The 12,784-nt window shown below is 39.7% G+C and overlaps 1 protein-coding gene across 2 annotated transcripts in view; it reads right to left on the bottom strand.

Moving 5' to 3' along the window:
* Window positions 1-572: 572 nt before the first annotated feature.
* The window catches only part of LOC104062737 (gamma-aminobutyric acid receptor subunit rho-2), a 36,867-nt gene continuing 24,655 nt past the window's right edge, over window positions 573-12,784 (bottom strand). Inside the window, exons 5-9 of one of the 2 annotated variants that reach the window (XM_054061689.1) lie at window positions 11,743-11,825; window positions 10,955-11,095; window positions 10,558-10,710; window positions 8,315-8,511; window positions 573-4,657 (exon numbers count right to left, since the gene is read on the bottom strand). In XM_054061689.1, the coding sequence (XP_053917664.1) occupies window positions 4,349-4,657; window positions 8,315-8,511; window positions 10,558-10,710; window positions 10,955-11,095; window positions 11,743-11,825 (883 nt within the window). In that variant the 3' untranslated portion in view covers window positions 573-4,348. The remainder of the gene's footprint in view (window positions 4,658-8,314; window positions 8,512-10,557; window positions 10,711-10,954; window positions 11,096-11,742; window positions 11,826-12,784) is intronic. The other variant, XM_054061690.1, reaches the window with a different exon arrangement.

Below are 12,784 nucleotides of genomic sequence, written 5' to 3' on the forward strand. Positions count from 1 at the left end.
AATTTGACAGACAAGTGTCATTATTCACTAGTCCGGGTATCAGCCTCACCCATGTGTATTCCCTTTAGTCCCATTGTCTGCATTAGGGATAAGAGCCGAGACCAGGCAGCCAGAACTTCAGAGCAGATTTGTCTTCCATGGGTAAGTGTGGAGACAATCTTTTCCTTTTCAAAAGCACAAAGGAGAAATTAATGGACAAATTCTCATTTATAGTTAAATGGAGATTGAGAACTACACCTGCCATTTGGGCTTTTGAAAATGTGCCCTTAAATGTAAAGTAATTATTAAAATTTCTTCAGTTGCCGTTTTCACGAATGGTCTCTATAGCTTATAGTTGTAATTAAAGGCCCAGTTTTCCCAATGAGCTTTGCATACTTCAAAGTACTTGCATGCTTCCGTTACATTTCTTTCACCTTTTGAGATGCTTTTTATTTAAAATCAATTACAAATGAGGTGTTTATTCAAATGCTTTACCACTGGGCATTAGCTCGTAGGTAACAAATCTCCAAACAGAATTAAAATCACGAAGTTCACACCATGAAATGGACTCTTTTCCACACTTTCCATCTGTTATTTTATTACCAGGTTTGATTACAATGAGCAGCAAAACCAGTTTAGCATCAGACTTCCTTGCAAACTTCTCAACACTTCCTTTTCCAGAAGGAAAATATTAGAGAACTCATAGTTTTTATTTATGGAATAATTTGCTAGTACCTCATTTCTTGTCCCTTAGCTGGCAATGAGAGCTTTTCTCAATTCAACATAGTAAGTTTTCTGGGCATAATAAATGGTAATTTACATACAATATATTACAATTCCACAATATGTACACTATTTAACATAGGTACACATCCAAGTGTCTTTCCTTGTTATAGTCTAGCTTCATATACATTATACATAATGCATTATACATTATACATTATACATACATGTACATATATATATATGAGAGAGAGAGAGAGAGTTACTTTCTTTCAAAGTCATGATTTGATTAGAAGTAAGCAAAAGTACGATGAAGTCAGATGCAGAATGAGCAGGGCTGACATTTGCTCTCTTCACAATTGGACCAGGTTGTTCAGAGAAAACGTGTTCATCAGAGGGCTCCACTTGCCCAGATCCCTTGTGCACTACAGAAAATTCTGTCATTTGGTAGGTTTATTTTCCAGCTGCTCAGTGCTTCACAGAATTGGGCTGTATCCATAACCAGTATTCAGAGCCTCACTTCAGGCGCTGTTTCTCAAATCACTGGTTGGATCTTGCAGCTAGAAGTTAGACAGTGCTTATGGAGTTTCTCATAGTCCAGAGGAGATGAAAGGTGAAATCCATGTTCAAGATCATACTTCAAATATTTGTGCTAGCTTCATGCCTAGCCCTCTCCTCTTAATAAGCAGAAAACCACAATTCATGCAATGTCTTAGAGATATCTTGGGTTTATTTCTATCTGTACTTCTCATCTATTGTTTTAATGGATAGTAAGTGTAAGTGGTGCCTAAGACAGAGGTGTTTTTTTTTTCCTTTAATGGAAAATAATCCTCCTTGATGGTTTTATAGGCTGTGTAATTGTGTCTAGAAGAAACAGACATTAGTCTCGATCAGTTACGTATAGATGTCTATAAAATAACATTAAGGTAGCCTCTGCAGAGGGTGTTTATTAGCTAGCATTTAAACCACAGGCAGTGCTAGTACAGAGGTGATAAGATCTAAAGGACTGTCTTTTTACCACATAACTTCTAAGTGAACAGAAGTAATTAAAACAAATGGCAAAGTAAAGCACAAGGACTTCTTTTTTTATTGTATGCAAGGAGGCATTATTCATTGACAGTGCTCACTTTTTGGCTGTTGGGCAACATTATCTCTGGTTTTAATATCACTGTAAGGCAGAGGAGATACCCACATTCTTCCAGCTGGACTGATTCAGAGGAAGATTTTAATTTGAAGAGCTCAGTGATAATTAAATCAGCAACCTTTGGATTCCCACTGGAATGGGGTGACCTGCTCAGAAATCATTACTGTGCCCCACACATGTGCTAGTTAAGCAAGTTAAGCCTCTCGTCACCTCATGAGGTAGGTAGGTAAATATCATTGCTCCCCATTTTCCAGATGACGGAGATGAAGGATTGAGAGGTTAAAGGGCATGTGCCATGGATAATGCAGAAAGAAGGGCAAAAATGGGGTCACTGGGTACAGGCAAACCGAGTTTCTCACATCTGAGACTGGTGACTTCATGGTGCAGTTCTCCTGCCTTCCCCCAGCAAAAATCCCCTCGCTGCTCTGTTCTGCTTTCACCATGGCTAAAAAATGCACACATATGTTGACAAATGCACACTGTTATGTCAAGACTTTATTCTCTTAAAAAAAATGAGTGTGCTATTTATTTAATATAACACCTGTTGATGTAAGAAGTATCCAGATTTCAGCTCCAAGAGGAGTGGTGTGTGGTAAATGTGTCGGCCTGGTGACCCAAGAGAGAAGTGGTAGACTGGGAAACAGGGCAATTCTTCCTTTCAGATACCATCCTTCTGTGGATCCTCTTCTTCCCAGTGATTTCTGGGCTGTATTTTCTTACTTTTATAACCAGACAGAACTCCATTCATGTCAGTTGTTAACATGGCTGTAAATCAATGCAGCCATGAATGTGACTTAGGCAACAAAATTTGAGGCACAAGGGAAAACCTGGGTATTGTTGACAGCCTGGATTTGACATTTCTCTGCCAACTTCTACACCTCTTGAGATTCAGAGTGTAAGAATTACTGCTACAGTAAGCAGAAAATTTCACAGGTCAACAAATAGTTTTGGTTTGAGTAGTACTTTTGTTTGCTTTTTATTAATTCATCTGACTCTTTGTGGCCCAAACCCAGTCAGATATATAACGTAATCTTGTCATTGAGTCAACCCTGTTCTGGGTCTTCATACTTCAGGCTGCGATTTGACTTCATAACCAGAGGTTTTGATGAACATAATCTCCACCAGAGCCAGAAATTCATGGTGTTTTCTAAAAATAAGGAGCACACAAACCTGGACATTGCTGTCTTGTTGCTATCATGTTTCTATATTTGGGCTTTGACATCAGCATTGTTAGCAAAGGACAGGGCGAGATCATGGGATGAAAAATTAAATGCCAGACACAGAAGTTTGTTACAATGCTCTCCATTAGCTTCCAATGACTTACACCAACCTTGCAGCCAGAGTTCAGACAGAGTCTTGTTGAATCCCACATTACTCTTGGCTATTTAATCTCCGACATGCCTATGTTTCTGCAGAGAGAGGTTCTGGCAGACATCTCTCCCTCTTAATCCAAAATGCCTGAACAGTAGGACAATGTGTTGACTGGGATAGGGACATTTGTATAGAGTTTCTCTGTGGCTACATTTTCTTCACAGGGATGAGGAAAATCCTTGAAAGCCACCAGTGCTGTCCTCAACACTGTTATCTGCTTCTGGAGAGAGAAAGTGATGGTCTCAGGGATGCTACCCATTCACCGTGTGCTGACTGTACCTGCTACATGGTAACTTCTCATTTTAGAGGGGAAGCACATCATATCATATGCTGTGCTCAGGTTATGCGGGGAACACATACCTGAACCTCCCTGTTTTCATTACCCCTGTACCTTGAGAGGCATGTTCTGTAAGTCTGTGGGCTTCTTTGCTCTGCTTCATCATCACTTGTTACTTCTAATCTGGAGAAAAAAGGCCACTGATTCAGATACACCACCTGCACTCCATAACCAGCCCTGTTGATCCTGGCCAGTCAACTGCCTTAATGGTTTCAATGAAGGTCCTATCCAGAGAAAGATGAATTTGGGTACTAAAAGGAGGCCTTCTTTAAAAACCAATGGAAAGAAATATGATAGTCATACGCCAAATAGAAATAAAAGGATTTACCCAAAAGCAGAGATTTGAAAAGGAAAGGCCCCATTCAGTTCCTTTACAGGAGATGCACTGTCCTAACTTTTCCTTGTAAATTGCATTTGTCTGATCCCTGACAGCCTATATGACCATTGTCTTTGGTTGTCCATTGCACAGCAGGCACCACCAGCATGACGAGCCCCAAATGAACATGTAACAGCTTTGGGGTGAATGGTGAGCACACGTTTTCAAGTATGAGAAACAACATGTTATCAAGCAAACAGGAGCTGGAGTGTGGGTTGGAAAGAACCTGCAGAGCAGGTTCCTCCATCATGCCTGCACATGGAGTTGCCCACTGGAGGATGTGTCCTCATCTTTACTTTCCAAAGAGGCAATATAATAGTCAATTTTCTGGCTTTGCATCCAGAGTAGACTGAAAAAGAACAAAAAGAAAAGAGTTTTGTAAATGTCTTCTGCTTCGGTCATTGCTGTGCCAGCAGGCTTAGCTAAACACAGACCAATATATCAAGTTAAAAAAGATGTAGGTGCCTGGAAATATTAGTCTTGAGTATTTATCAATTGCATGAGTGTTCTGGATGATGCGCAAGCCCATGTGGCCCTTCAGGCCTCTCTTCTTTGATGAATTAGATTCATTGCTCACAGCTAAGTGTACAACCATCTTTTCTTGTTTTTCTTCCTCTGGGACCATCTGGTTTATTGTATATCCTGCCAGGCTGTTGGCATCAGATTCACTGTAGTTTCCATCCAGCATTATAGTTTTCGAATGAGGTATTCCACACGTACAGGGAAACTAGGAACATAAACAAGAAATATAGCTGAACACAGGGAGAACACATCAGCAGCAGAAATTATGCCTTTCTATTAAAAGAGAGCTTATAGAGAGCCGGGCTCGAAATTTTAGTTGAGATACTGCAAGTTTCTCTTTAAATAAAAGTTGCTTTTTTAATTGCTTGAATTCAAAAAGGAAAAAGCATGGTTTAGCTACAGTGTTTGGACAAGAACCTTCAGAAAATACGAGAAAAATGCTTTAGCAGACATAAAGACTAAACAACGTTTTTCTTAGGTTGCTCTGTTCAGCCTTGCTGTCTTGAGATTCCTTATTTTGCCGCTGTTGTGTATATAAATATTCAAGAACAGATGCATTCTTATCTGTGTAAAAGGCTTACAGTACATTTTATAGCAAAAAAAAAAAAAAAAAAAAAAAGTCTGGTTTCACAGATAGACATTTTCTTTGTAAATCAGATGTTAAACCAAGGAGAGATCCTGTTAAAAGACTAATGTAAAATCCCAGCTCTGATGAAATCAATGACTTGCATTGACTTCAGCAGCACCAGCAAACATCCCAGAAGTCTAAAACAACCCAATGAATACAGGTAGAAATTTGAATAGCAAGTACTGTCTTCTACTGTTTAAAATCTGCAAGTTTTCTGTCCCAACAATATGCATTGTATATTTATCTGCAACGTGAATGGACTTCAAAACCTCCTTTCTACTAGGACTTCCTGCCTCTGGTTCTCCACAGACTGCTTTCCTTACTGAATAATGCTTTGCTCCCAGCCCCTTCCTCCACCAGCTTTGACATATGTTTTTTCCAAAGACTTATTTTCAAGGATGAGTTCAGCTAAAATGTATGCATAGACAAAATTGTATATATCATGAATATGTATATATAAAATGTATATATGCCTCAATAAGTAATGTTCAGGATGCCACTGGGAAACTCTGCACTTAAGGCTCTTATTTTTCTTCATATTACTTAACCAATAGATCACATTGTTTACTGAAAACCTGCAAATCAACTTAAGAATTCTTTTCCATGTTCTAGTCATGAATCAAACCTGGTCTCAGCAGGTTGTGCGCAGAAAAACATGACAAGTTTGTAGCCCATGTGCTCTACTCGCTAGACCTATCACTCCAGGATTTTTCTTGATTACTCCATGGGTAAAGCTGAACTATGGTTGGATATTAAGACATATTTTATATTAAGCAGGTGTAACCCCCCCAGACAAAACAACCCCTGCCCCCAAAAAAACACAGGGAAGAATTACTCAAGCTCTTCAGCATCAACTGATGACAGGTCTAGAAGATAGTGGGTGAAAGAGAAAGTTGTTAACAGCAGCGAGCTTATGGCTGCAGGACCCAGCAGAAAAAGAAATTCTGCAGATTTACTTTTAAACCCCAGGTCAAATTACAGTTCCCATGGCTTCATGTGCATGCAGCAACAGTCATCCTTATGGACAAGGGAGCCTAACATGCTAGAAACTGACCTTCACAGAGTTTTAATTACACCCTTCTTCACATAGACACATGCATGCAGAAGTATGCTACGTAATTTTGCCCTGCAGCAGTTTTGGTCTTCGTCTACACTAATAAATTAAACATCGACAAAGAGCCTCCCTGGGCATGGGAAGTCAGATGACAATACTATTAGAGTGTGAGAAATATCTCTGGCCTGAATTTTGCCCAGGCCAACAAGCACCAAAACATTCCCATGTGCAATTTAAGAACAAGAATGGGTCACAGACCATTTGCCACTGGCAGCAGCCACTTTGATTTTGAAGGAAAGAAAGTTTAGTTTTAGACATCCCGTGTCTATCAGTCTTGGTCCCAGGCACATTTAATTTCTTAATGTAGACATAACACAGGGCTCTTCTCTCAGGAGCCTAACATACTTGTATTAGGTTTTCAGGTGTCTTTCACAGGGGAGCAGCACTGGCTGACAAGATCTACACTTATGTTGAGAAATGTCTCTCCTGCTTCTTCAAGAGCACTCACCTATGTTTTGCTACAGTCCCCTCAAATAATGCCGCTTGTTATCTCTGTTCCCATTGCCACTACTGAGGATTAAATTCTCACATGGTGAAGATTGGATTGAATATTTTCTCTCATGTAGTAAAAAGCTATTTGGTGAATATAGAATTCAAACGACAAGACTTAATAAAGGGCAGATTTACTATATAAATAACAAGTTATGCCATCATTAGACTTGAGACTCTCAATTTCATTTAATTCCTCCAATACAGTTAAAGACAAAGGAGAGAGAATTTTGCCTTTAAAAAAAAATACACAGGTCTATTCTAGGCAAGTCCAACCTAGCAAGGATGATTTTTATTATCTCTTGTGCACTGTTCAGATGTCATCATCTTTCGACTCGCAAAGCCTAAGCAGGACTGGTTAAAAAGCGACAGACCACTACGCATGTGCAGCAAGTAAGGCACACTTGACTCACTGGGTTCGCACAGAGCCTCTCTACCTTTTGTGTTGCAGAGAACTGCCAGGCCCTGGGTAGGGACTGCTGTCAGGGCACAGATGAAGCAGGACCTATTTGAGTAGCTTTCTAGAACCACATTATTGTTGAGAAAGCCTTGGAGAGAGGTAAAATTTTATCACAGATGTCTGCTGAATTTATTTCAATCACTTTTTAATATATATATATTTAAATATATTTAACTAATACTTTTATGAGATGCCAACTAGGAAAGGTGCCGGGCTGATAGATGGTCTACTCAGTACCTTAAGAAAGTTATAGGAAGAATTGCAAGGGGAAGAGAAGAACACGCAAAGCCAACAGAGTAGTTCAGAGAAGGGAATGTCATGGTCAAATCATGTGGAAGATTATATCTGCATTTGTATTTCTGAAGGGCTGGTCCAAATTTTCCAAGGCAGTACATGACCAATGTTACCTGTGGACTAACGTGGGGAGTTCTTAATAGGAAGAAAGAAGCTGGAAAACATATTGGTGTTCTGGGTGTGTGAGGATGTAAAAAATTTGATTCCCCACCTTAGTGGTCAAAAGATGTTTTATTTAATTACAAAGAAGAAAGGCTAACAGGTCTGTAGGATAATTCAGGCTGGAAGAGACTCTAAACTTATCTCCTGCTCACAGCAGGGCCAGGCTGCTCATGGTTGTATCTTGTTAGGTCTTGAAAAACTCCAAGGATGCAGGATAAGATCTTTCATAGCACATTAAAAAGCAAAAGCAGAAAAAATTCTGCCTGTTGTTTCTGTTTGGTAATGAGGAACAACTTTGCTATTACATCCATTGAATCCAGTTTCCAGAGTAAAGCTGACTGTAAAGGGAGGAAATTAATTTGCTCTGAATAACACCTTTAGCTTAAAGATAAAGCAACTGTGGCAGCTGCAGTGAAGTATCAGAGTTGATAGTTTTCCATCTTGTCATCTCCACACAGTTCCAGATCACAGTCTTTCCCAGTTCTGATCACACTCTCTTTTTCTCTGGTGTTTCTATGAAGACCCAGGAGAAAATCTCCTATTTTTCTGGCATTAGCGACTCATTCTGAGACAGAGCAGTCTAAACAGATCCAATTATACACGTGTGGATGTCAGTATTTTCCTACTTTTAGACACAAACCAGTCAATATAAAGACCAGATCAGTCATAAGAAAAAAAGCAATGAATGGATGAACAAAACAGAAGTTTTATTCACCTTCTCCCGGAGCTTCCCCTCCTTCCGCTCTTGCACCGTAGTCAGGTAATTCACTGCTGCGTATTCCAGCACCGAGAGGAAGACAAACACAAAACTGACCCACAGGTAAATGTCCACTGCTTTGATGTAGGAAACACGAGGCATAGAGGCATTCACACCAGTGATGATTGTAGACATGGTCAGCACAGTGGTTATCCCTGAAAAGAACAAAGAGAAATAAATCTCATTGACTGATATAGTCCATAAGGCTTTCACCTTAAGAAAAACAGAATTTATGCTCTATGTGATACTCTAAAAGATGTTAGATATGAAATAAATTTGTGATAAGTATCTCTTCTGCCAATGCAGAAGTGCTACACTACCTGTAGTTTTGTGAGTATGTGATGGGCTTTGTATTGATGTGTGATGGAGAAGCCATCATCTTGCTAGGAACAGGATTTAGCTCACTCCTTAACCTCCAGGGCTTTTACACAGGGCTTAGAGTCAGGTCTGTCAAGACCAGTGACAACAAGGACTTCTGTTTCCTAGCTGTGTCAATCTGTGTTACACGCACTGACAGAAAGCAACCCAGTATTGACTTTTGGTCACAGGTAAAGGTGATCTGATCTAAATCACTGATCTTAAAAGGGCCATATAATAATGATAAAATGTTTTGCATGAAATATTGCCAAGGAAAGGGTTTATATATTTACCTCCAGGAATATTTGTCTACAGTTCAGGCTGTGGGAAACAAAAACTTTGAACATAGGTGTGTGCGTGTGTATGTGTTTATAAACAGATATGTATGTCTTTATGTTCACATGCATATGTGTGTGAATATATATATACATACACATTAGACAGACATAGATAAAATCCTGCAAAATAGTATATACTTTGTTTGGGTTGTTATGGAGAGAAGAGTATTTACAAGATCTCAAAGCCACTTAAACAAAGAAAGAGAGCCATAAAGCATTCATTGCTACTTCAGGCATTTCAGAACATTGACCTCTGTAAACAAGGCTATTGTTGCTCACTTTTCATCAGGATCTGATTTTTTTTAAAAATAACATCCATTGAATGCATTTCTTTCTGTGGAGCAGACTCTCAGCTGCCTCTTCTCATATGTTTGCTGCAGTGCACAGCTCTCTAAGGGAAACAAAATTCTGGGACGAAAATGCTAGTTTATACTTTTGGTATTGGAAGCCTCACATTTTAACATTGAGAGATTTTTCCTATTACATTTTTTTCCTTGCTCTAAGCTACACTTGGAGGCATAAAAAATTGGTTCTTTTTATGCTCAGCTGAAAGATTTTCCTCCAGTCCTGACAGAGAAAAAGCTCCTCCAGATGGGTTTTAGATATCCAGAGAGGCAGATCAGTGTGTGCAAGACTTTCAGGCAGCACCTTCTTTGCTTTCCCACTCCCTCAGAAGAGAGACCACCCTACCCCAGAAACACCACACCCTTAGTGAGAGCCACCTTTGGGAGAGGAGAAACCCAAACTTCGCCTCACCCTGGGCCTGGTGGCCTTTCATCCTCAACACTGCAGATGAGAAATGAAAGTCTTGTTCCCTTCACTGCCTGGCTGTTGTCTGAGACCTGATGTTACAGAGATGTTCTCAGTGTTCCCAGGGGCCCACAAGATGGGCTGACATCTAAGTCTGCAGGTACTGATATGACTACATCCCTTGCTGCTTTTCTTTCCCACCTTTGTGAAGATGTGCTACCCTGGCACCCTCCAGGCAGCCTGGAGAAAACTACTGGCCATGGCAGCAGTGCTGGCTGGTTGGGAAGACATGTCTTGGCAGCAGAGACATGGCAGGATCCTGCTCATGAGAGGCCCTCAAGAAAACTGTAAGAGAAGCCTTTACTACTCCTGCTTTACCTACTCCTGGCAGAGGTCTAAACTCCTGCAAAATTCTGCCATCACCAATGACAATGTATGTCACAGAACTGCAGGACTGGAAAACAGGGGAAAAAATTGATTCATTGACTCATAAATACTGACATCTCCCTTCTCTACCCAACTTCATTTTTAAAAACACAGTTATTTCTGTCCTGAGCTAAGTACAGATCAGGAGGACTGCTTAACAATGAAGGACTTTAGACATATTTCAAGTTTTACATTATATTAATCACACAATAAAACAGACATTTGCTTGCCTACTGTCTTTAACCATCAAAATGGAAGGTTCCCTTTCCTGCCAAAACTTTGGTGTTGAAAGATTTTCACACAGTCATGGCTTGTTTCAGTTGTTCTCACCCAAAGAGACTCTGGCAGGAACTGCTCGGTGATCAATCCAGAAGGACACCCAGGACAACATGACCATGAGGGTGGCAGGGAAGTAGGTTTGGAGCAAGAAGAAGAAGATGTGTCGGTGTAAAGTGAAGTTTATATAAAGGCGATTGTACCAACCTTTGAGAGAGGAGGAAAGCCAGAATCAGTGAGAAGAGCCTAAATGGTAAGCACAGAGACAAGATCTTTCTTTTGATCTTTTATTTCTAAAGGGTAGTGAAAAAGAGAAATGAGTCTTTTGGAATATCTATTGTCCAGACAGTGGAGACTACATTTAAGTGACATATAATCCTAAGAGCTCTCTCAGAAGTAGTTATTACAACATTAGGTTCAGCAATAGCATTAAATCAGAAAAGACCAATACCTGTGCTGCTGTAGAAAGCTAGCCTTGATGTAGTGTGGAATTTTTGTATCAAAAACTGAGATAAAGAAATCTTGTCATCAGTTTTCAGAGATTCATTCCCATTTTTCCAATATAGCATTAGATCTTCATCAGTGTAAGCATCTTAGAGAAAGAAGAAACATGATGTAATGTGACTTTATCTTGGAAGGGAAACAAAAGTTAATGGACCCAGTCAAAATTAGCAAATACAAAGGCATCTTTGGTGTGAAATAATGCCACAAAAAAAGTTTGCCAACAAGAGTGAGTTAAGAAGATATTACGGTATGATGTACCATGACGATAATAACAAAACCAAAATTCAGGTCATCCTGATTCTGGGAATCATCCCTTTTTACTCCCCGCTGATTAAATGGCAGCTAGAATGGTGCTTTTCTGGGTATCACATAATGGACATATCAAAAATCATAGACAAGGTATTGCTAACTCACAAGAATATGCCACAAATAAAACGTGATTTTAGAGGAAGGCGGAAATGCAAACACCTCTGATTGTTGAACATTTCTGCAGCTGGGTTTTTTGGAACTGCCCTCTACTAAAACTCATACAAGAATGTTTTCCTTGCAAATTCCCCTGTCTTGCAGCGTAAGGGCTAGATATACAGCACAGTGCATCAATAGAAAGACTCTTGATAACTTTGATGAACTATTTGTTCAGGCTCTAAAATAGACTGTATTCTGAAATGTGTCCAGTCTTATGTTTGTGCAGCCAGCCATGGAGCATGTCTAGCTAGAATAACAAAGGGAACATACAGCTTTCCAGCTCCAGAGAACACGTCTGAGAGTCCAGGGGGAAGTGGCTGAAGTCCATGTTGCACATTGCTGTCACTGTGATCCTAGAAGTCAAAAATGAGAAAAGTTGAGGAGCAATGAAGGGAGAACATTTTCACAGATAAATCATTCTGCAGCTTTTAAGCCAGCAATTATGCATAATGTTAGCATAAATTCTCCAGGAAAATGTCTACCAGTTTTCCAAGTCCAAGCAAGATGAATTGTACACAAAAACTCCAAAGGAAGTTGTAGTTTCTGTATCTATCGAGGAACTAAAGCACTATCTTAGGCATTACAGTAATACTAAAGTCAATAAGGATATTTCCACGGTGTTTTATATCCTACAATTTCCCTACAAGGTAACAGTATAAAATAACTTCACCATTTACCTTGAAAGGTTCCCTTATGCCTAGTTTGGTTAAGATTTCCTCATTTTCCCCATTGTTCAGTTCCCTCCATAGTCTCCTCAACAATGACCCAAGCATGAGGAACTTGACCATTCTTATTGTAAGCCACAGAATTCCATGAATACATATATATATTATAATACAAGAGCAGTTTATTTCAGTCCTTGATGAAATTCTTTTAATCTAGGGAGAGTGTTTCTGGGGTAAGCGTTGTAAAATGGGTGCAGCTCTTTTTAAACTAGTGAGATTTGCCTCTGTTAAGTTCTTGTCTTAGCTAAAGAGCTGCAGCAATCACAGCTCCAGTGTTAAAATGAGTCCAGTTGTGTGCAAACTTACATAACAAGTTTTCCAGTGGGTCAGTGAACTAGCTCTTGCGGACAGATTTGCAGTGAATCTCCCGATTTAGCAGAGGAAGATCAGCTGTGAGTCATTGTTTCAGAGATGGATTTATGTTGGCCATGACCATATTCCAGATTCATTGCAGAACTTTTCTTCTCTTAAAGGGATTGTGATCCAAATCCTGCTCTGACCTACACACTCTTCGCCCCTGAAAAGCACACGCTGTTCATTTTGACCATAAAACTAGAGCAAAATTTGCCCTATGAGCAAAACGTAAA

This window comes from Cuculus canorus, chromosome 3 (genome assembly GCF_017976375.1).
Source record: "Cuculus canorus isolate bCucCan1 chromosome 3, bCucCan1.pri, whole genome shotgun sequence".
Lineage (NCBI taxonomy): Eukaryota > Metazoa > Chordata > Aves > Cuculiformes > Cuculidae > Cuculus > Cuculus canorus.